The 24,268-nt window shown below is 37.5% G+C and overlaps 1 protein-coding gene across 3 annotated transcripts in view; it reads right to left on the reverse strand.

The window, feature by feature from the left end:
* The window catches only part of ajap1 (adherens junctions associated protein 1), a 56,233-nt gene that overhangs the window by 22,385 nt on the left and 9,580 nt on the right, over window positions 1-24,268 (reverse strand). For 2 of the 3 annotated variants that reach the window (XR_003595550.1, XM_028018027.1), the window contains exon 2: window positions 7,535-8,295. Coding sequence is in view for 1 of the 3 variants with exons in the window: in XM_028018027.1 (XP_027873828.1) it covers window positions 7,535-8,295 (761 nt within the window). In the remaining 2 variants the exon portion in view is untranslated. Of the gene's footprint in view, window positions 1-7,534; window positions 8,296-20,789; window positions 20,867-24,268 lie in introns of all 3 variants that reach the window. The other variant, XR_003595553.1, reaches the window with a different exon arrangement.

Genomic DNA, 24,268 nt, shown 5'->3' on the forward strand with positions numbered 1-24,268 from the left:
GAACCCACAGGAGCTTAAGTGAAAGAGCTTTTTTTAAGGTTGCCACATCAACTTAATGATCTTTCCGCAGTCAACAATCTAACAGCTACAACCTATTATTCTCCTCTCTTCTGCTATTTGTCTACACTGCCTTTCTGCTATAAATCCTGAATCTTTCTCCTTTTCCCCAGATGGTTTAGGAAACATTTACACCTTGTATTATGTGACCTCTTGACTGTGATAATAAACTGCTCATAAGTAACATCAACCCCACTGACCAACAGGAGTGTGTCAGTGGAATATGTGCTGAAAAGCAGAAAGGACAATGAAACATTTTAAAGACTGCCGTTTTACACTTTTATTTCAATGTAAAACGTACAGCACTCTCCACTATTACTGCTCCCCCGGTAAAGATGTTCATAAAAGCCCTACAATAAGTAGTTGTTATGGAAACCCCAAAATGCTGGTATTCTCGAGTGGCGTGGGTTGGGCTTGTGATACCTCCCTTACCATCATGTTCAGTGTGTGTGATGGAAAGATAAATATTGGACCTGGTTCAGTTTTGTTCGTCTCAATTAAACTTAGTAAGAATTGCTCTTAATATAAACACTGACTAGATTTTGTGATTTCTCTATTTTATGTAAACAGCATGTTGTCTAATCTTTCCCATTTTGATGTAAAAGACATCATATTTTATATATGTATATAAACGTAGAACAGTAATGTATAAACAGAAAATCACTGAGTTGCATCTGTTTTTATAGAAATTATTAGAGGTAACTGTAGCGCTATTTAATTCGTAATAATTATGTCATAACAGAGGATTCACTTTGCCACTGAATAAAACTGTGAAAATAATAAGTAGGATCTTTCTACTATTTCCTGTGTTAGATTATGCTGCTTCTACGAGAGATACATTTGTTTTAATGCTTTTTACTCAACTTAGTAAACGTGATATTACCTAGTACCATAAAGGTTCTTCATAAAAATGACAGCCACAATAAAAACACTACAAGCTATAATGTCTTTCGTCTTACTTTAAATGTGCAAAGAATAAAATCTGGCACAATGTTAAATTCCTGCTGTCAGTTGTTTAGGCCCTGTCTCCACATCTGACTTCTGTATGACTTCTTCTACATTTAAATATACAGACAGATCAGAAATATGATATTTTTGTACATTTTTAACTGTTAATATATTCCATTTTTCAATGATTTTACTCATTTTATGAGTCATAGTGAATTAGTGTATTCAGGCTATTTATTGCACAGATATATGCCTCTTATGTTCTTCCTTTTGACACAGGGTCTAAGCTCTTATACATTTTTTAAGTCAAAGCTTTTATGCAAAATATATGCATATGTAAAAAGTACATGTTTGTCCGCTTGTCAAAATGAAAAATAGTTTTATCAAATGTATGCTGCTGGTAGTCTTAAAATAAAACTTGCATAACACCAAATGAAACAGAATTTTTTTTTGTAAAACAGGAGTAGGAGGCAGAAAAAAAAATCCTGAGGTGGGATGAAGTAAACAACCAGCAGAATATGATTAGCAGGATAAATATTTATGCAGATGAACAAAACTGAAACACTGAACAACTGCAAACACCTTTCATATTTATTACTGAAGTCTCAAGTTAGTTAAAGAAACTTCAGACTGCAGCTGTTAATGCTACAGATGTTTTTGTCCTTCATGGCGGTGACAAATCAATCTAAGCATCTTCAGCTTCTAGTTCACCTCAAACAATTAAAAGGTGATGAATTATTACATCATTCAATACACAGTGTATAGAATTATTATATTGTTAGTCTTAATATGAAAGGTGATTAAAGTTTTCATAAGAATGTAACTGATACCTGCAGCACACTGATCACAGATCAGCAGGGGTTTGTGAAGACGTGAATGGAAAGGGTGATTTAAATTAGAAAATCTCAGTTTGGATAACGCAAAGCTAATATAATGCAGTCAAATGCAGTCTCTTTGAACAGGTTTTTCTAAATATTTAATCACTAAATATGACACTGTAGTTTTGTAAATAAGCTTCGGCAGAGCTCTAAACTAACTTTTTTGTGCTGGTTATACTGGTGTGGTAAGCTTTATTCTTTGGCGCACCAGCACAAAAGTTAGGTGCACCCAAGTTTTTAACCATACCGCATTCAGCGTTGCAGTCTTATGGATTTGCTTTTTTTTTTTTAAATCACAGAATATTTAGGTAATACTGGGTGCAACAGACAAACATAGACAAATACAGAAATATGTGGCCATTTACAGGATTGGTGGTGTCTATCAGAATTACTGTGAATCATTTCTGAACAATATCGTACCTACTGACGTCTCACATATACTATTCAACAAATGCATATGTCAGATTTTTCAGAGAGGTTGTTGTGGAAGACCAGAAAAACCATTGGACAATCTTCTGGTAAGAATTACTTTATTATGAAATGAGCATTCAGTGAAGAGAGATAGTCAGTTATTTCTGATGTTCTTTGGGTAAATATTCAGAGCATTGGGAAAAAGAAATCTAAAGAGCTGATCCCTGAATACTGAGTCTTATACAGAGAAGAGACAATGAGCATCAGCTGTCAACAGGAAGGCTAACTGGACTACCACAAGTTGATTTATTTAGTCAAGTTGAGCCTTCTAACACTATTTGTCATGAAACAAGCAGGATTTAGAGATACTTCCTATTGGAAGACTTAAAGGCAACATAGGAATCTGCAGCTAGCAATGCTAACTGCAATAAGTAAGCAATTACTAATAAAAGTTGTGAAAACAAATATGTCAGTTTCATTTGTTTAAGACTTAATTTACCTAAAACTCTCTCCTAATTTATTGAGTTGTTTGGAGCCACTTAATCAAACAAGTTCAGTGTAATGTTGCCTCTTCAAATGAATAATTAATGACCGTTCACTGCAGAAAAGCTGCTGAAGTTATAACAGTTACCAGGAAATTGTGATGCTGCTTGGCAGCAGGTAAGCAGATTTTACTATATCTTTTCTCCTCAAGAAGTTTTAGAAAAACCAGATGTTGGCATGTATCATTCTGACAACAATTACACATTTGTTGACCTTGAAGATATAAATATGACTACACAAAAGACTATACGCTAGACCCTGGAGTGTACTGATTTTAGCTTACATGAAACAAGACCAAAAAGAAAATTAAATGCTTAAGGATAAAAGTTTTCGATTAGAAAATATTGGTATCAGCAGGTATTTCAATATCAGGATAAATCAACCCCACCTTAGCTCCACTCCAAAATAAAAAAAAAGAACTGGAACAAAATACATGTATGTAAACAACAACAACTGGATTTTAGTGTCAAAGAATGAAATGATATAAAGTCAAAGTAACTCAGGTAATGGAAACAGTAAATGAACGGGCAGGTCTTACAATAATATCTATTGCACTTTTATCTCATACACAATGAAAGAGTTGCTAAAAGTGGCTACATACAGATCTTTTTATTTCACACATTTTTGCTGGAAAACCTCCTACTACTCACCCACCTCACCTCAAAGTTCCCTTCACGAGGTGAAAAAACAAAGACATGAATAAAATTATTTAAGTGTTAAAATGTTCATTGTGGGAGTTTTCCTAATTAAAATTGTAAGTATTCTCATTAAAAGGAAAGTCAATGAATCAGATTTTCAAAGAATCAAAAATATTATGTTTTCAAAAAGTGGTCAAATGAGATTAAAAAAAATTAGGTGAACGACTTTCTTTCGCAAGTGTCTCCACAACAATTCAAAGCCGTGCTGCTGGTTTGGTAATTAAATATATATTATTTTTTTTTGCTTTTGGGGATAATCTGACACAAACATGAGATAATATGCTGTGAAGACAAAGTCCTCTGCAGACAATCGTTCATTTTTGAAACAAGCCCTGAAGAGAAACTGCGATCTTACAGGAACAATGATGTGCACCCACTTGGAAAGAGAAAAACAACTTTCTTCCTCTGTTAGCTTTCAGGAAGCCGTGTTAACTAATTTCCTCCTGGAAACAATATCAAGCCATCATTTGAATCACAGGTGGCCTCACACTAACCTCCCAATCAGGGGAAAATCAAGAGATCACAACAGAGCTGACAAGACCATTAACTACTGCCATTTTGCATTCATTATACACAGCTCAATCACAGTCATGGAATACATATTTATGCCTCTAGCCTTAAAGATGTTTTTTAAAGTTAGATTTTTATAACAAATCATATATTCTCTTGCTGATTCTTTACATGTTCACAAGCATCAATGCAATAGCAACAGAAAAAAAGAGAAGACTTTAGCTACCATTGCTGCTCAGTGGCCAGTTTTACGACACGTCTGCTATTGCGCCGTGTTGGAAATGTTCAATTAGCCCAGTTTGTGTGATAAGATGTTGAACATAACTTATGTATCATTACATCTATGAAGAAGTCATGTACCTCATAAATGTAATGAAACGTTAATTCAGAAACGTCAGGCTGAGAGGCTGTCTGTTGAGGGTTGCCTCTGCTCAGAGGGCTGCCCATAAATGTCGCCCGTGGCCATGTGCAGTATTTCAAGCATTCACTGTAGTCAAGGGCGTTGTATGTAAGGGAGCTCCTACAGCAAGCTTCCATATGAAATGCAGCAAGTGTTGCACATTCATGCTTCACAATAAATTAACTTAAAAAACTTGTTTTTTTTAAAAATTGCATTTATACTTTAAAGTCAACAACAGTTTAACAGTTTTGTGCATCTTTTATATTAACATGTGATAACTGGAGATAAACCGCGGAAAACATTAATGTCCTTGTTCATTGCAAAATCTTGTGTGTTTGAATTCTGCTCTTCTGCTTGATTTTCCTTTACTCCCCATGCGCAGACAGACTAGGTCATGTGCTTAAAAGCTGCACTGAAGATTATTTTTTATGATTTTTATGACGGCATTTGGCAAAATGTAACGTTTGTTGGATGTTTTGTGGCTGTGCAGACAGACACATCTAGATGAATTCTGTGGCTGAACACAGATCTCAATCTTTTTTTAATTTATTTTTAACACAAATATTCTACTTACATTGTTAAACAGATTAAATGCAAAATACGCCATAGCAAAGAAAGTTTGAATAGTATGCATTATGACAGAAACATGTTTTATACTTTCTTATTGGCTTCAAGACATCCAGTGTCAAGCAAGTGCCAAGATGGCCTCCTACTAAGTAGTGGGCAACAGAGTCAAGTTGACACCAGTGCAAAGCCTAGGTGGCATTGGCACAATGTGGGTGTGAGTATATCTACCCACACAGTGGGATGAAGACTTCTGGACAACAGCCTTGTGACAGGAAGGGCAACAAAGAAGCGGCAAGGCCAGAAACTCAGCAGGAAGTTTGCACAAAAGATGGGCAGCAGAATATTTTTCTTCTCTTTTGCTTCTGTATAGCTCTGGTTACCAAACTTTCAGCCTCTGAAGTTATGAAGGAAGACTGGACCAGACTGTTGGTGTTGAATCCTAGCTGGGTAATTATGCAATTTTTGTACAACCTTTTAATATTACTTGCACATACTTTACCATAAGTGCCTACACATATTGGTTTGTGGACCCACGCAATGGTGCATAAATAATGGGGCGCATGGAACATCCACTCTTCATTCGACAGTAATCTGACAGGAGGAGAGTAGAGAGAAGTGGAGGGACGTGTGGCAAAGGAACCGAGGACGGGACTCAAACTTGGGACGGCCGCATTGAGATTTGTAGCCTCTGTATAAAGGATGCCTGCATCATGTGACGCCCACACTCTTCCATTTTGAAAAGTGGGCATACAAACTTTTTCCTTCTGCTTCTCTATCCAAAGGAATATAATTCTTCCCTCTAGCCCGACAGGTTCACACAGTCTCTGTTAATTATCACTGCATATTTTCTATGGCAAGGAAAGATTAGCATTAGTCCAACCCTCTTTCATCTGGTGAGTTTGATCCAATTCACTGCTTAATGGTCACTTTGACTAACCAGGATCCCCTCAGTCAGACAGCAAACAGCAAGGAGAGGAATGTTAAAATCAACAAAATTGCAACAAAATTAAGACTTATAGGTTGCTGTTCTCACCTATCTCACCAACTCACCACAATTTTAATAAAATATACTAAAATAACATACACTGGTGGCTTCAATTACATTTAGACTACGGGTGTGATCCAAACAGCTACGGGCATCTTTTGCTCACAGAAACAGCATCCTAGTGACTGTCAACGTGAATGTAGGTAGCTTGAAACTCTTAAAATTAGCATTTACTCAGAATATTATGGACATATTTGAACAGCGTCCTCTACGCCACCAGTCCCATTCTTCCCACTTATCTATAGGGTTTTGTTAATATTGTTGCCACTGCCATTTCATGTGCTTTTTAGATTTATGGTTTATATTAGGTGTTGTATATTTACATGAGGCAGAATAGCGTATTCCTGTTATTTGATGGGATTCTTTTGGATGCCATTGTATAGAAGTCCAGTGTCCTGGAATTTACAGAACATAATCTCAAAAATCATTCGTCACAAGAATAAAACGGGTGAATGTGAACATTACCACTGTGCTGGTCATGTTCACACATTATTTAAGCATCCTAATGTGTTTTTCATTCAGAGGACTAGCCTTACACACAATTTTGCACAATGATTGTACCAGGAATAAAAAGTGTGATTAAGAACTTTGTCTAAGAGTGACTTCTTTCCAGCATTTGGTGCTTATCTGAGAATAATCTAACTCCACACCAAAAGGCAAAAATAAGAAGGAAGCATCTCAGAGAATTCACCATTGAATCCTTATCTGATGCCCAGGAAACCCCACAAGTCATAGCCACATTAAAAACCTGTGGTCCCTTCTCAAAATGGAGGTAGATACGCAGAAACCAACAAATTGTGATAATCCCCAAGTGTTTATAAAATTGGAATGGGTCACCACTCAGTACAATTTGGTCCAGATCCAACAAGCCAAAGGAAATTGAATTAGGTATACAAACAGTGATCTGGACCACTGCAAGTTGATAATTCTTCATATAAATGAGTTGTAATTGTTAATCAATGAGGTTGAAACTTATACAAGGTTTAAACAGTTATTTTATACTTAACATTAAAGGCACAAAATACATTTTTGTCCTCAGCCATGCTCAGGTCAGCCATGCTCAACTGTCAATAAACCCTTTTATATTGAAAAGACAACTTTATTTACTTTAATAAATACATTTATTGAATGTATTTTTCTGCACTGAAGTCATGTGTTGAATTTGTTGAAGTACAGCTAGATGAAATGTTCATATTTTAATCCAGGCGTCTTCAACTCTAGTCCTCGAGTGCTGGTGTCCTGCAACAATTAGAGGTGTCACTGGTCCAACACACCTAAACCAAATAATTTAATTACTTCCTCACTATGTAAAGTTCAACAGAGTCCTGCTAATGGTCTGACCTTATTTGAGACAGGTTTGTTAAAGCAGTGACACATCTAAAGTAAAAGTTGCAAGGAACTGTCCCTCGAGGACTGAAGTTAAAACCCACCATAAAATCCACACTAAACTGTTTGTTTTATAGTCGTTTTGTCTTACCTGGTGTGTCCCCGTATGGCTTTGGTGGTTTGGCAGTCTCTGATTTGCTGATAGAGGACTTAGTGGTACTCTTGGACTGTGTTGAGGTCACCACAGTGAACGTCCTTTCAGAGACCCTTGAAGTAGTGCCAGTAGTTGTTGCCACTGTCGTGAGTGAGGCCCTGGTGGATAGCCTTTCATTGATTTCTCCTTTGCTGTCATCATCATTGCTATCTGTCCCTGTGGGTCCCCAGTCTATGAAACTAGGCACCGTAGTAGTCCCCTTAGTATTCACCGTAGCATTCGGGCCCTCCTGAAGCTTGTTGTAGCTGTTCCCTTTGAGTTGCCTCCTGGCTCTAATTAACAACTTTCCTCTTGACGCCACTGGAGTTTCTACTATCCCAGCCAAAGGATCACTTGGCTCTGTTTGAGAGTATTTGGACCAGCAATCCTTACATGCCGCTTGTCCTCTATGTGCTAACTTCCGGTGCATTTGACCTTTGCATTTTAGCCCCATCCCTGCCCTGTTCTCTTGAGGTGGAGGAACGGGGTGGAGGAGTCGACGCGCCAATGGGCCCACTGTCCTCCAGTGAAGCTTGTTGGGCATATCCCAGAGAGGTTGCAACCGAGGCCAGGAGCGAGCAACCAATTTAGGTGTGAGCTTGATCCCCAGGCCCGGGCTGAGGGGGCTGCACACAGAGAAGTCCAAGGTGAGGTGAGTCATGGCCAGCAGGATCCAGACCCAGTGTCCCACACAGCTGCCTGGCCTCAGAGCAGACGAACTGCAGAGAAAACACAAAATATAAATGAGACATGTCATTTTACTGATAAGGAAAATCTAATTAAAACATCCCGTACAGACTTGCTCAATCTTCCACCATCTAGTTAAAAGTGTAAATATTTGCATTTGTAGTTATTATCCATTTGCACACCAATCAAGGTTTAGACTCTACAACTTCTGCAACAGCTGCTCCATTAGGCCTTGACAATAATTACTTTTACAAAGGGGCTCTTGAATTACAGCATAAAGGTCAGTTGTAAAGTAAATGTTGCAGAACATGAGAAAGGTGCTGGATTTGTACCTCTTTGCTCTGAACTATTAACGGCAAGACAGAGTTATCCTTGACATTCCAGATTCGTATCAAGTAGACCAATACGCAAGGTCGGTGTGCTTTAGCTGATCATCATCTCTCCCAGACACAAAGTCATCTGACTCCTAAGGAGCAAGCTGATTATGCAGAGCAATGCTTAAGGCTGTTCTGCACTATGCCAGCAGATTACACAGCATGACAAATACATAACTGATTTCTTTTTCTTTTTTTTTTTTATTTGTCATTTAGACTGAGATAATTTACTGAATAGTATTGGAAAGTCTTGGCTTCGGTATAAACTTCGCTTTCTGGTCACAAGGTGATAGATGGGCTGTGTATTCAGGCTGCGATCCGGTAGTGGGTTGCTTTTAAACTCAACCTTCAGAGGCCCCTGGGACAAAGCTACACATTGATTCCTGAGGGAGAAACCTCATTAAAGGCTATCTTTAATCTCTGCTGTCCTTGCCCAATTTGAGCCCACAAGGATAGCTCCTTTTGGAGGCATCACAGAGTTTGATGACAAATGAAAACAGGCTGGTCGGTTTCATCAATGCTTAGAGGCATCCAAAAGACATCGGATAATTATAGAGGCTTGTTTATGCGACTCTGGCACTCTACTATACTCTCTAGTTGTACTGGAAACTATGTATGTTACAAGAGTTTAGTTAGTCATCTGACAACTATAATGGAGTTAATGTGATTATTTAAGAATAAAATGACTCTTGATTGTCAGCATTAGGTTTTTTTTAGTCAGTGCATAAAAACAGTGGGGCTGAGACTGATAAAAGAAACCATATTTTCATTCTTCCCTACTTCTCAACTGAGGTGTGAGGAACCAACAAGCCCCTGATAAAGGAATAATTTAAAACGCCATTTTAATTGAGCCATAAAAGGTGACTGATGTGATCATGAAAGAGCTGCGACAAGGTCAGTGTACTATCGACAGCTAAAAATATGGGTGATAATTTGTCTTGTACGAGCCCTGGCCCTGACCTCAGACTTTCTGGCACTGATCCTGGCTCCCACCCAACCTGGAGATTCGAGACGATTCACTTCTGACTCTGCAGGCCAGACTAATTCAATATCCGATAGGGGAAGCGGATGTTACTTGTCATTAATAAAATGACTTTGAGACAGGAAAAGTAGAGTTGTACAATATTAATAGGCGTGATTGTAAAACATTTAGCATTTAAATCTGAGTCAATATAAGCAAATGAAAAGAAAAAAAAAACTTTTCCTACTTTTTGTGATGGATTTTTATTGCTTAAGAACAAGAGAAAGTATTAAAGTATATCCAAACTTTAATCCAGGAGATAAATGGATGTTATCTCCTGGACAGAATGTAATTATTCAAGTAATTCAGTGCTACCTAAGCTAAACATCCTTATATAATTTGCTATTTTTAATCCTCTTTGTGTTTTTTTGTGTTTTGGAGTTACAAATTAAAAATCAATTAATTACCATTAGTTTAGAATATATCTTTACTTTTTAATAAATTGGAAGAGAACAGAATTAAATACTGCATAAATCATTATAATTTGTAAGGCACGCAGTACGTCTACTCATTCCTTACACACACAATTCTGCATGCTGGTGTGCTTCCTCAATCCTATTTGGATTGCATACTACTTGCATAACTCCAATCGCAACAGGACTTGCTAGAGATATAATATCCTAGCTGCAAGTAATATTTTCTAGGAACTGCACATTGATAATTTAAGAGACACTAACACACTCTGACATCTTGCATAATGAAAATATAATTTGGAAGTACACTGCACAGATGGCGGAAGAAGTAGTGCAACATTCTCGGCGTGAACAAACCAGATTGCTTTCTGATGGGACTGTGTGCATGGCGTCCTATTTCATGAGCACATGCTATATCATACTGCCATGGCTGACTTCAAAGTTTAGGTAAGCCCCAGGAATGTGGCAGGAAATCCGTTTAGTGGAGCTTGTGACATGGCCTTAACCAGAGCTTCTACTGCCCCAGTCTCACAATTTTATCTTCAGAGCGTGATAACACATGCAGCCCTTCTGGTCTAGATATAAAGAGCCTGGCAAAAATATTCATATCCCTGAAACTTTGCTTTTTATGCGACAGACCAACAGAAAATTGTGTATTTTTGTGGAATCAAAAAAATATGATACATGGATTTAAATTATTTTATGAAAAGTGTGGCGTCTGAAAAGTTTGGTTTTGCATTTGCACTCAACTCCCACCAGTCATTGCTTAGCAAAACCACATTTCTTCCCAATGACAGCTGCACGTCTTTTGATGTTTGTCTCTACCAGCGTAAATGTTAAGTCTTGCCAAGGACTTCCAATTGGATTTAGGTCTAACCTTTGAATGGGTTATTCCAACATATGAATCGTTGATCATGTGTTGGAATCTTTGATCTTATATTTGATTCTGCAGAAGCTCCCGCTGTATTTTTATGGTTGTTGTACAACTATAGTAGACTTTTGCAAAAATACATTTAATGGCATTCTTCCATCAATGTCTTTCTTTGAACAAACACTTTCTCCTTGCCACACTTACATAAATAACATTTTTGTGGGATGCATGGCCGACAGTTTTCTTGTTGCCAGGTTACCCAACATGAAGTGTGGACCTCTGCATCTCCTCCAAAGTTACCATGGGCCTCTTGGCTCTATCTCTGATTAATGCTCCCATTGCCCACTCTACCAGTTTGGAACTTTTCTAAGTTTATAGCATCTGTCATTCTTTTTACATTTCGGTGGTTTGACAGCTTATAGTTTGGGGTACTGTAACAACACAACTCGACTTTTCTCCTCTCTAACCCATTTGGGTTTCTTGGTCTTCATGATGCCGCTTGTTCACTAGTGTTCTCTAACACACATCTGAGATCTTTACAGGACTGGATTTAATCTGTACACTGGGGTTGATTAAGCAGCAGTTGGTTGAAACAGTTGCATAAGAATAGAGGCAGAAAAACACCAGTGAATGTCTAAATGTTTTGGTTTTTAGTTGTAAAAAAAAACATGCATAGCTTTTCTTCTGATTCACAGACATGCTCTACTAGTTTGTGGTTACAACCCGAAAAATGTAAATGAGACTTTTTGCCAGAAGCTGTGAATCTTTTGGACAAAAAAAGAATGTAGTAAAATAATATTTGCTCTTTTAGTCTACAAGGCTATGACATCTATACATCTAGAGAGAAGATGATGCCCATTTTCATCAGCTGACGTGCGAAAGGTATAACTGGAAGCAAAGCAGAAAATATGTTATGGCATTATTTATCATCTCCCCAAGTTTTATCTCAGCATATCAAGCTTATACTTGAGCCAGACGTTTTGGGAGCTGCATTACCAAGTAAAGATTTGGAGCAAACCTTTAATTAGCGCGTCTGTTGCCCTGGAGGACTCTGATTTGAAGGTCACCAACAGACTTGCTGGATTGATGATTTTACCCAAGACTTGACAGACAGCAGATGAAAGAGGCACCTTGGGCTTCTTTCAACCCGCATCAGGCAAAATCTCTGAGCATGGCACGTAAAAGCTCACAATGTTCAAGCATCAAAAAACAGACACAGCATGTTCACATGTACCATATTAGGCGATCTCTCTTGTGGTTTTTCGACTCAGAGTTAATGATATTTGCCATATGCTCAATCTTGCTGGAGTCTGAGCTCTCCCTCTGCAGTCCTTCATCAAACTCAGTGAGGAGTTTCTACAGGAAGCTTGTGATGTAAGAGTAGATGTGACATGTAAAATTTTAGAGCAGTGAATTGGGATTATGCTTTTCAAGCCCAATTATGAAAGAGCGCTACAGCAGGCTTCGCTGACCAAGATTTTTTTTTTCCTTCCTTTTTTTTTAGCTTAAGCTGTGCTATATTCAGTAAATCTACTGGCAACTTATTCTGCTGCTTCTTACAGATGCTACAGTCAGTGGGGGCTTTGCATAAGTCACTGAAAGTCAAGGCAAATCCAACACATGATGTCCATGTGCAGAAGTATCAGTCTGAAAAGCACAACCAGGGTTTTCTATTCACACCAAAACATTACTGGAATATGATTTAAGGTTTGATTTATATAGTTTATTTGATAAATAATTTGTGTTTTGGATATCTTTAATTAGCAACAACAACAACAACAAAAAACCAGCAAAATCTCAATCTGGAATAAGAAAGCTCACTTTTTTTGTTTATTCTCTGAAAACGTTCTCATCAAATCCCACCATGATCTGCTGAAAACAATCCAAATATATTACAGTTACCAAGCTTTGAAAGTGGAAACTTAACGCTGCCACTACAAAAGAATCAAAAGGACTATAATGAATAAAAACAAGCATTTGAAGTGTGTGAGTAAGATCCTCAGTATAATCCTGTTTGAACTGCTTGAGCGAAGAGCGACAGCGTTTATTAACAAAAAGCCTTCCTTGCGGCGTGTTCTGCCCTGAAGATACGGGTCACTCTGCATAAGGAAATGTCTGCCCAGATGACAAATTTTTGACATGCAGAGTGGTCCTCTGTGGTTTGCGCTCTTCCACAAATAGCAGGGTCACTAGCCTGTTGTTTTTCACACCCTCGTGTGGGTGAATCCGGCCCGAGTAGCACTTGAGGGCTTCTTACTCCACCAGAGAGACCAAAGCTCTCTCTGGGTGGAGTAATTACATTTTCCACCTAGTTATGCTAATATTACTGCAGTTTCAGGGAGATGCGGTCAAGAGGAGACCCTAATTATTCATTTTTTTTTGACAGTAAAAATTCTAGGTCTGTCCAAAGTGTTGTTGTTTAGCTACTAAGATTTATTGTGGTGTATCAAACCCCTCTGCGCTCCCAGCACTGACACCATGAGTGCTGTGAATGCTTAGAAGAGCATAAACTGGTAGCAAGAAAGACAAGCATGCTGCAATGGAAATCCTGTGATGACCTAAATCTGACTAATAGTGGGAAGTCACAACTGCATTCTGTGAATTTACAGCAGTATTTATTTGGTAAACAAAAGTATATGCTGTAACATGTACTTTTGTTAAAGAAATAATAAATAAGCACTAGTTATAATTTATTGTCCAATCTTATCAATATATTCCAGTTAGCCAATCTAACCTTTTGGCTGATGTAAATCGCTCCTCTCCAAAACACATTGCTTCAGTAACTGTGTTTGTCTCCAAATGTGTTTATTAGCTCCTTAAACTCTTTAAATATTTTGTGAAAATATTTAACATTTGTCTCAATTAGATGGTAAATGTTAACGTTTGACTGAGACAAAAAGCTTATTATTAATGCATATTCTAATTTAAAAGGCAGCGTCTTAGTGGCCTCAAGTGGCATTTATTACTTCAAATTTGAAGGGATGAATTTTGTTCCCACGTGATGCAACTTCTATTTTGTTCCTGAAAACGCAGCATCTCATAGCCTTTGATCGAAACATTGTATATCAGTGAATCTCTCTTAGAAATATTATCTCAATAAATAACTACAAAAACATCCTTGAAACGCATAATAGATTAGTACAGTTTATGCATAAATGAATTTAACTGCATATTGTTCCCAAAAATATTTACATGATACCCTATTTCCACTGACTGTGGTTATCTGTGGTTATTATCGCCATTTAGGATAACATAATATTTATCATGATGTAAGAAAGTCTGGCCCCTTGTGAAACTAAAATAATAATGGTTATTATTTAATAATAATAAACATAATTTTATTTACTTTGCAACATTTTACATACCCAAATTTCATAACTAAAGACTTATAAAGTCATACTCAGTACATTGGAACATGAGCCCTGTCTGTCAAATTAAAAGTACCTTTCAAAAATAATAGCCTTTAAGCAGGTATTAAACTTATTTTTTATTAAGCCGACATTTCAATATTATTATTATTTTTTTTAATGACTTGCTGTAATTTTCTAATTTTAAATCTCATGTTTTCTTTATGTGTACATGGAAAATCATCCACATCTACCTGTGTGTAGTTAATCTATAAATTGTGGTTGACTTAATGATAAAATTTTCTGAAATAAATGTGTAATGTAATTTACACATTTAGTAATGTAATTTATTGAGTCAGTCTGCAAAATGCAACATAGAAAGTCTTTACAACAGAACATCCTTATTAACGGGTATGAAGCATTATTCAGTTCTGCTCTACACACCACTGACATATTACAAAACCTGAAAAGTAGGTGGAGTTGAATAAGAAGCAACTTATATTTTTCCTTTAAGTGTTCATATGAGAGAGCCACACTCAGCTAATCACACTCAGACAGATCAGTGGGCAAAATCAGATTGAGTGCCTTGCCCAGGGGCACGTCAGGATGCAATAAGTGGAAACTGGGATCAAACTCACGACTTTTGGATACCAAGACAACTGCTCTTCCCACTGAATCAGTCGTCTCTTGTAGTGTATGTCATTTTTATGACAGTACAAGAGCTTGAAAACTAAAGGCTTTTCTGATTCATGAACTCATTTTTTGCACCACATTGGATCCGGTGAAGAAAAACTGTTATATCTGCATCTAATCAACCAATGAGTGCACCTAATTATTGTTTCTGCACTGTATGCCTGGCCCACTTCCTGTGTCATCATCATATTGCAATCTCCTGTGCAAAGTAGGTCTTAATTAGAAGTAGTTGAGCGTTTTGCAGGAGCAAGGTCTCAGTAGATGGATTCCTCACCTCAGGGAGGTGAAAAAGGCAACTTGTGTCCCTCGGCTGAAGTGAGGAGAAATTTTATCAACGTATCAACCGCTCAGCCACAGAGTACGCTTAGTTTTCTAGTCGATACAACCGTTACAAAATGCTCCACTCCTGCTGAAAATGACGTGATTGGGCAGGATTTAAACTGATTTAGTGGAAGACATTTTCTTTGACCTCCCATCGGGGATGAAGGAGGGGTTTCCTGCTCCTGACAAAAGTGGTTATATTCAGGTCTGTGTGTTCGCAATATCAGAGTTCAAAACGTAACCATGTATTCAGGGTAGCACTTGCAATTGTTGGGAGTACTATTTACAGGCTGAACCATGACATCCGTTTCTCTCCCACTCGCTTCCAAAGGAAGTACTTGCTAGAAATACTGTAAAGAAGAGCCACTGGGGGAAAGGTATACCAGCAACAGGTCACGAAGTTTCAGCCTGGAGTGGGCGTTTTTCTCTCGTGGGTCCAAACGGGTACAGCAGAGGTTAAAGTGAGACTGTGTGAGTACAGAGTGGAGGACTGCATCTCAAAAACACTTGTTTCAGTTGACTTGCCTTTTTCTTCCAGCTCTAACATTTCATCTGTCGGGATATCAACTTAAACAAGGCATGCAAATGCATTTCGCTTATGGAGTCTAAACATAGCATACATAGTTAAGTGTGTGCAAATTTGTACTTTCAATTTACTTACATTCTTAAATTTACATTAGTATCTGAAGTTACCAGTTTTACCTTCCTTTATGAATGCTTGACGGTTTTGTGCTCTTTAATGTTTTGTGACATTTCATTTTCTGTAGTTAGAGTCAGTCAACGAGCTCTAATGACAATATGAAAGCATGTTTATCGAGTCTGGCTGGGAGATTTTGAATCTATCCTGGACCTCGACTGAGGGCCGGTGTGGCTGGCACATGAGAACAGAGAACTGTGGAATCATACAAGCACACCTGTGAATGAACAAACTATCAACATTTGCTATGTTTACCATTTTAAAATGATCTTACCATTAAACCCATATTTATTGACTTCAGTTTCAAAACTGGAGGATTTTGTCAGATACTACACAGCAGACACAGGTAGGGATCCTCTGTATTTAAGAACAAAACATTCATTTGTACATTTTGATGTATTTTGGACTTAAAATGGCACAAAAAAGAAAAAATGTTTTGAACTTTGTTCTTAGCCCATGCAGAGGAGCACAACTTATGTTTTCCAACTTTTCATTAGGAAACATAATCAAAAGTTGATTAGAAACTTTGATTAGAAACTTTTTCTAATCAAAGTTTATAATCAATCTTTGATTAGGAAACATACCTGGTAAGGTTTTAAGGTTTTATATATATATATATACAAAAATAACTAAATGTTTTTCTATACATTTTTCCCCACACCTGTTAAGACTTGGATCTAATTAAACTGTTTTCCAGACTCTTTTTTTCTATGAATAAGTTCATTTTTATATGCCTGTAAAGTTGCTATGAATCTCTTAGCATTATAAGCAAAGGTCTGCAAACAATTGTCAGGACTGCCAAATTAATAACATGAGACTTTTTGACGGAGGTGGTATGACAAGCAGTCATTCAGCAGGTGAATTAAGATATGACCTTTAAAATAAAATGATTAGAGAAAGTTTGCTGTTCTCTGGACTTCAAAGAACATTCTCTTCATTCATATAAAAGAATATTACCAGTTCACAATCTGAATGCAGGATACACTGTGTGTCAAGCTGCAGATTGCAATTCCTCAGTGACATCATTCCATAAAAGGCAGTTGTCAAAAAGCTCCAGCAACAAGAACATCAATGAGATAAACTATGTGACTAAAATTACAAAAAAAAATAAAGTTACTATTACTTCTAATAAAATTATTGATGCTACAGAAAATCTTAACAGTGCTTAAGTCTGAGTAAAACATCAGGTTGCAAAAATAGTTTTTGATAATTTTCTATGTATTTTAACAAAGCCATGATAATACTGACAACTGTGACTGATTAAGACATAAAAGAAAAATAAACATTTCATGGCATTACATATCCAACACCAACCCACATCTAGTACCATCGGTAGAGGTGCCAAACAACCTAACATTCATCCCTTTAAAATGTGGATGAAAACTGGAGTTGAAAATGCTTGAATGTACATAAAGATCATGCAACTTTAAACTGATTACACAATCTTGCAACAACCTATTAAAGAATCTATGATGGGTCTTTACAAACTACGCTGAATTTCCCTGTCACATTTTTCCAGTCAGATCCTTGCTGGGTATGACGGGAGGCAGCGAACCAATTCATCACGCTTTATAGATGTTGACATTCTGCATCAAGAGTTGACTCCTTTAGTTTGCAACAGGTGAACTGAAATAAGTGTAAATTGAAGGGATTCCTATAGCAGATTGTGTGTGTGCCTTCAATTTACATCTACAGCAATGCCCGCACTTTTATTAAGATTTGTCAAAACATATTTGTGAAAAGAAAGCCTCATTCTGATTATCACTCATGTGAGGCATGACACTAAATCAAAACAAAGGATGAGGAAGCCTGCTGCAGACAGAAACTCTAACATCCTAAATGTTGGATCACGTATTTAACACTGACATGCGCTCTAAATTACTATTACCAGTACAGCTGAAGAAAGGTGTGTAAGTAGATACACAGACCTGTGTGTTTCCAGTGGAAGTGCTAATATCCACGTTGAGGGCAGAGGATGTCTCCTTATGTTCATCCTTGTTATAACAAACGTTTAAGGATCAATTGCCTGTAAGGAAACCTCTTATGCTGCCATTGTAGTTTTGCATCCCAGCCACTTATAAACACTTAAGCATCATCACTGAACCGTGCACTTGAACTAAGCAAAACTGCCTCTACTGCATAAAAACTTTGGTTTGAAAGTATGGAATGGTGTCCCACCTCGAAAATAAACTGTTAAAAATGTATATCTTTTACAAGCAAAATTTCACAATAAAAAATAATGGATTTTTATTTTTAAATAGACGTGGCGACAGGTCAAAAATCAAAGTTGGTGGTTACTTTTTACGGTGGCTGTCAGTCAGTTGTTTGTGCTCTCACAGAGGCAAAAGCCATTGTGATATCCAACCAGGGGCTGGTGGTCAAACTAAAAGAAAATAAATTCCCATGATTGTCAAGACACATCAAGTACACTAAATACATTTGCATGTTGAAATAAAAAAGACTGGAGAACATGTTCATTTCTATGCACAAAATGTACAATATCATATTACATTAACTGCGCGCATTACTTTCTCCGCCTTGTACTTTAAACAATTTCATATATACTGTATTGAAGAAAAATGTAGTAATTATACCTATTTTTTGTATTGCACAGCTGATATGTCAGACCTTTTGATAAGCGATGTTTGAATGAAAGCGACATATATAACATGAAAGTGTACATTATTCCATGTTGTTACATGTTTTCTAATTATGATACATGTTTTGAAATAAACACATCTCAGAAAATCATTGCTTATTTATCAAATATTTATTTTCCAAAGAATTTTTAAAAGTTCAATATAATAAAATGTATTTCTATTTGATATTAATTGCAAATCATTCTTATGAAGTAGAAAAACAAAACTGGGAGAGTTAATATTTAAGATCTAACACCGAGTTAGTGTTATTAAGTCTTAAATGATTAACTCCAGACATATTTGATATTTGACACTTAGAATTAAGGTGCCAACTCTTCAAAAAGAGTTAAATTGACACTTTCTGGTGTGGACCCATATAGACACTTTAAAAGTGTTGAAATCGAATCTGACAGAGTTAATTTGGGCCTGCTGGATTTGCGGTGTATCTTGTTGGGCTTCCTTTGGCATAAATTACTGCAACAATGCATTGATCAGCCTGTGGTTCTACGGGTTTGTAATGAAAGCAGGTTGCTTTGATAGCGGCCTTCAGGTCATCTGCATTGTCGGTTCTGATGTTTCATCTATACTTTATAGGTTCTACAGCCTTTTTACTGGCCAGTCAAGCACAGTAACACCACTGAAGCAGCTTTTGGTCTCTTTGGCAGTGTGGGGAGATCCCAAGTCCAATTCTGGAATATAAAACCAACAGAAGGAAGTATGAATTGCTCTGAAATGTTCAGAAAACACAGTGGACCAACACCGGTGTATCACATGGCATCCCAAATCATCACAGACTGTGGAAACCTCCCACCAGACTTCAAGCAGCATAAATTCTATGCCTCTCCACTCTGCCGCCAGACTCTGCGACCTTGATTTCCAAATTAAATACAAACTTTACTTTCATCTGCAAGCAGGACTTTTAGACCAGTTACCAAACGCCCAGTTTTTCTTCTCCTTAGCCCAGTTAAGACGCTTCTGACATGTTCTATGTTTGAGGAGAGGCTTGACACCAGGAATGCGATATTTGCAACACTCATCAGGGTGGAGCCTCTTGGTGCGCTGACTCCAGCCCCAGTCTGCTGATTGTGGAGCTCCACAAAATGAATGGATTTTGCTTGACAATAATCTACAAGCTGTGGTTATTTCGATTGCTTGTGTACCTTTTCCTGCCACTCAATTTTCTACAAATGTGTTGGAATATGTCACTCTATGTCCAACCAGCTTCTTTAGCAACAACCTTTTGTGACTCCCCCTTCTTTAAGGGTGTCAATAACTCAGTTAATGACTGAAGTTTCACTTTCAGAAATGAGTTTTTTCCACGTATGTCAATGATACAAGCAACCCTGAGAGGAACTGTGCGCCTTCAAACAAACCTGGTCAATTTAAACATGTTAAATAATCATCAACAGGCCATGATGAAGCCCATTCAGGGGAGCATAAAGCAGAGCTGTTCTGTGAGGTGACTTGCAAACCAACGTTCTGCCTGCCTCTAACATTTGAAACCCCATACCCATAAGCTATGCAGTTATTCATGGAAATTGTGTGCAAAAGTTCAATTTAGTGACTAAGAGTTTGTGTGTGTGTTTTTCTGCGCTGCCCTCAATCATATGCTGCCTCCATAAAGTGGTAGTCATCCATCAAAACTTTGAAACCCCCCCTCTAAACTTAGCTCTGCTCTGTCTCGGTGATATATGGACTTTTCTGGTTTTATAAAATCTTGCATCGTGATGCACAAACGGCAAATGAGAAGTTTTGATACAGCAATTTAACAATCCAGCAGCTTCGCATCCTTCTCCCTGACAAGTCTGAGGGAACTTTCATGAAAAGCTGACCTACTGTATGTGGCAACATCTATAGGAGTAACACCTTGTCTGGTTACTCAGAAATGTCTTCGAGATGAAAAAGCCCTTTCTGGTATCCAGCGCCTTGTGGTGTTAAGAGGTTATTTATAGCTAAGTTGTTTAAAAAGCTCAGTGCTGTCATGGCTTCCCTCAAAACCCTCCGGGGGTTTTGAGGATGGATTACATCTTCTTCTCAAGTCAAACACATTCAGACCACTATGAAGGAGCTCCGGCTATTTTGTTCACCTTTTCAAGGATTGTGTGTAGAGAATACGCCCAAGACAGTAGGGTGCGTGTGAGAGCTCTTACATTTTGTTTCCATTCACTCCACCTTCCCTGATCCTGCCAGCCTCCAGCGTAGCAAGTCAATGCAAGTGAGGAGAGTCCTAAAATAGAGATGGAAGGACATGGAGTATGCATTTGCATTACCCTTAGAGAGTGACAGAGATGGAGAAAGAAACGAGTGAACAGTGAAGAAGCTGTGCGGTAGTCTCGCCCCTCTGGGCCGTAAAAACTCTCTGATAACATTCAGGCCGAGGAGCAAGGACACTTCTCCTTACAGATGACTCGCTGTGAGTACAGTGCAAACAGCAGTGCAGATTGGACCCCAGCGGCAAGGCAAATATGCTTTTTGACTGCTACAGCTGAATTTAATAGGAGGAACGAGACGGTATTTTACATACATCAATATTTATAGACAAACTCCATACGCAAGAAGAAGCTGAAATGACCAAAATGGATAGAACCTCTGAGTGGTACAATTTTCGAATGATTCAGCACGAAACAGCCAGACATGTTAGGGCCGTTCACTGATCATAAAGCCGGACATTTTTAGAGTAAATTAGAAATGTCATCATCGGTACGTTTGTTGACCAGCTGCAACCCAAGCACTGCATGTGAAAAAGAAGGGGGAAAGCATTGCTTCACCCTCTTATTTCTCCTTCTCCATTTAACTCATATGTACAGTATGTCACATGCCTGGAAAAAATATCCAGCAAGATTGAAAATTTGCAGATTTTTCCTATAAATCCTCTTGTTGGTTTAATTCTACCTTTACCGCCACATGCAAATGAAAACGGAAAGAAGTAGAAAAAAGCCCTACATTCTCCGAAGACTGGGTACCAAGAACAGGCTTTAAAAGTAAAATAATATATATTATATATGTAAAGAGAGAAAAAATATATATAGATTTATATTGTTACAAATGTTTTATAATGTTTAAAGAACTTATGAAAAGTCTGATGAAGATGCACCTTTAAAATTATACCACAAAAACAAAGATTTGGATTTCTGAGTCATGTCCGCCTGCAGTTCTAATCATTAAAAACATTTCTTATATGATTCCACAACATGATAAATTTAAAAGACCACAGATAGTGGCAGTATTACAAATGACAGTTGAAATATTAAAGTCTAAAATAAGAAAATAAGTGGAAACTACCAATACAAAAAGGTCAAATCCCTGAATTTATCTACTCAAACTATTTCTGAAACATTGAGAAATAGAATGTGGCCATGGTATATTAGAATCATTTTAAAATCACAAGTACATGGAGCTTTATGGGGCTTAAAATCTCTCCTCTCCTTAAAAAAAGCAAACACTGCTCATGCACATTCAATCCTAATTCACACAGTATTAAAAAAAAATCTTCAAACATTTTTTTTTTTTTTTTGTAATTACATTCCTATCTCACAGAAAACATGAATTAGTATTTAACGACCCCACTGGGTTTAACGAGAAGTGACACTTTTTCTCCTTCTTACAACTGCAGCAGACTGAGAAAACCAGGACATGATACCAGCCCCGTTTTCTGCCCTTCTCGCTCCCATTAATTCCAGCATGTGGCTTCAAAAGAGTCTGACCCAGAATAATCACTGTTTTCAAGTCAGGGCCAGCAGACATGTCCTGTAAAGAACATCAAGACTCTAGTTCGGTAGCACAACACCACTGAATATAACAAGAGCTTTCTGTAACACTGAGCCAGACCATTGCATTATCAATATAAACTCAGCACTATATTAAGAACGGAATTAATTTCACAATTGGACAATATAGATAGATAGATAGATAGATAGATAGATAGATAGATAGATAGATAGATAGATAGATAGATAGATAGATAGATAGATAGATAGATAGATAGATAGATAGATAGATAGATAGATAGATAATCTAGTCATCAAGCTTATACTATAATGCCAGTTAACATATATAGACATGCCATATATTTCTTAGTCACTTTAATTGTATTTTACATATTTTAGCAAAGAATGTTTCCTCTTCAGCATTTTACCAATTCATGTAGTTTGGCGATCAGGTTAAAGTTCTTCCAGCTTGCGCTCTTCTTGTTCAGCAGGTATTCGATAAATTGTTCATGATGTCTTTTAGTGGTAGATATGAGCAGGACCGCAGCCAGATCCAAGCCTTAGATTTGTGTGTGCCCATCTGATAAAAAGAACAGCCGGATGGAGACAGAAAGAGTGAGCCAAAAAGAAAACCCGCAGCCAACTGAGCTGGGCTGTAACAACTGGTTCAGATTTTATTTTCAGTTACGTTTTTTCTTCTTTTTTTTACTTCCCTCCCGCAACTGCTACAGGTTACAGCTCTGGGTAAAGGTTAACAACTCTGATAAAGTATATTAACCTTGCTAAATCTGAAATATCTTTCAGGCATTACTATTAGGAAAACTACAAGTAAACTTGCAATGGGAACGGCAGGAGAAACAGTGTCGTTCTAGGTTTCACGGTACATGAGGCATTTCAAAGGATGAAGGAAAAACAGTTGATTTCCTATGAATTCTTTGTGTTATTTCATTGAAAACTTTTCCTCACTTTACATAGCAACAAGATAGCCTATCTATAGGCTATCTTGTTAGCCTGGGTTAGCATTTTGTAAAGCCTAGCCTAGGCTATCTTGTTACTATGTCTTCGTATCTGTCACAGCTGGCCCCACCCAGCCTTGCTTTTCTACTTGAATAAAACCTTCTTTTTTTTAAGTACTTTTCTGACTGTAGAGATGGGCAGGTTTAGGTGAGTAGCTATTGTCTTGTAGTGATTTCCTGTCTTAAGAAAACTGGTACATACCTGCTTTACTTTAAAGACTGACTGTGTGTTGCATCATCCTCCAGCTGTGGATATATCAGCATGTCATAATTCAGTAGAGAGTATCCCTTTGACTTTCAAACCACCATTTCAGGTGCATGGCATTTACTGTAGTCAATATTTTAAAAAGTGAACCCAATAACTGTTAGCATTAGAAGAATCTGGACGGGATGAAACTGCGTTCCCAATGCAATTGGGTGATGCCTGTCCATTTATAAACAAACATGACGGTTGAACTGAAATAAATTTAAGTCTAAATCTCCAATGGTATAAATATCTTTGGGCTCAACTGCAAGACTATAATTTATGGAATAAATACAGGAATAATGCAGGATGATACCAGGAACTGACTCTGGATTTGAAGCCCCCATTGTAAAGCAGGGCATTCGGACAATGTAACATTGTGAAAAGCTTTGAGCAAAAGTTAAGAACTGTAAGAGTGATATATTAGCTGTTGTGGTGTGATGCTGTTTGTAGCCTGGAGTAACTTTGTAAACAGAACATTTCCAAATATATTGGCAAACCCCCCCTCCCCCCAAAAAACAAAAACAAACTGCACTCCAGATAACAGAGATCCACAATGAGTTTTGAAAATGACTATAACAGATTTACCATCTGTCAACCACCATCTGCACTCTAACAGAGAGTGGAGCGATGGTTATGTTTTGTGTTATTATAAGGGAAGC

The sequence above is a fragment of the Xiphophorus couchianus genome, chromosome 1 (genome assembly GCF_001444195.1).
Source record: "Xiphophorus couchianus chromosome 1, X_couchianus-1.0, whole genome shotgun sequence".
Taxonomy (NCBI): Eukaryota; Metazoa; Chordata; class Actinopteri; order Cyprinodontiformes; family Poeciliidae; genus Xiphophorus; species Xiphophorus couchianus.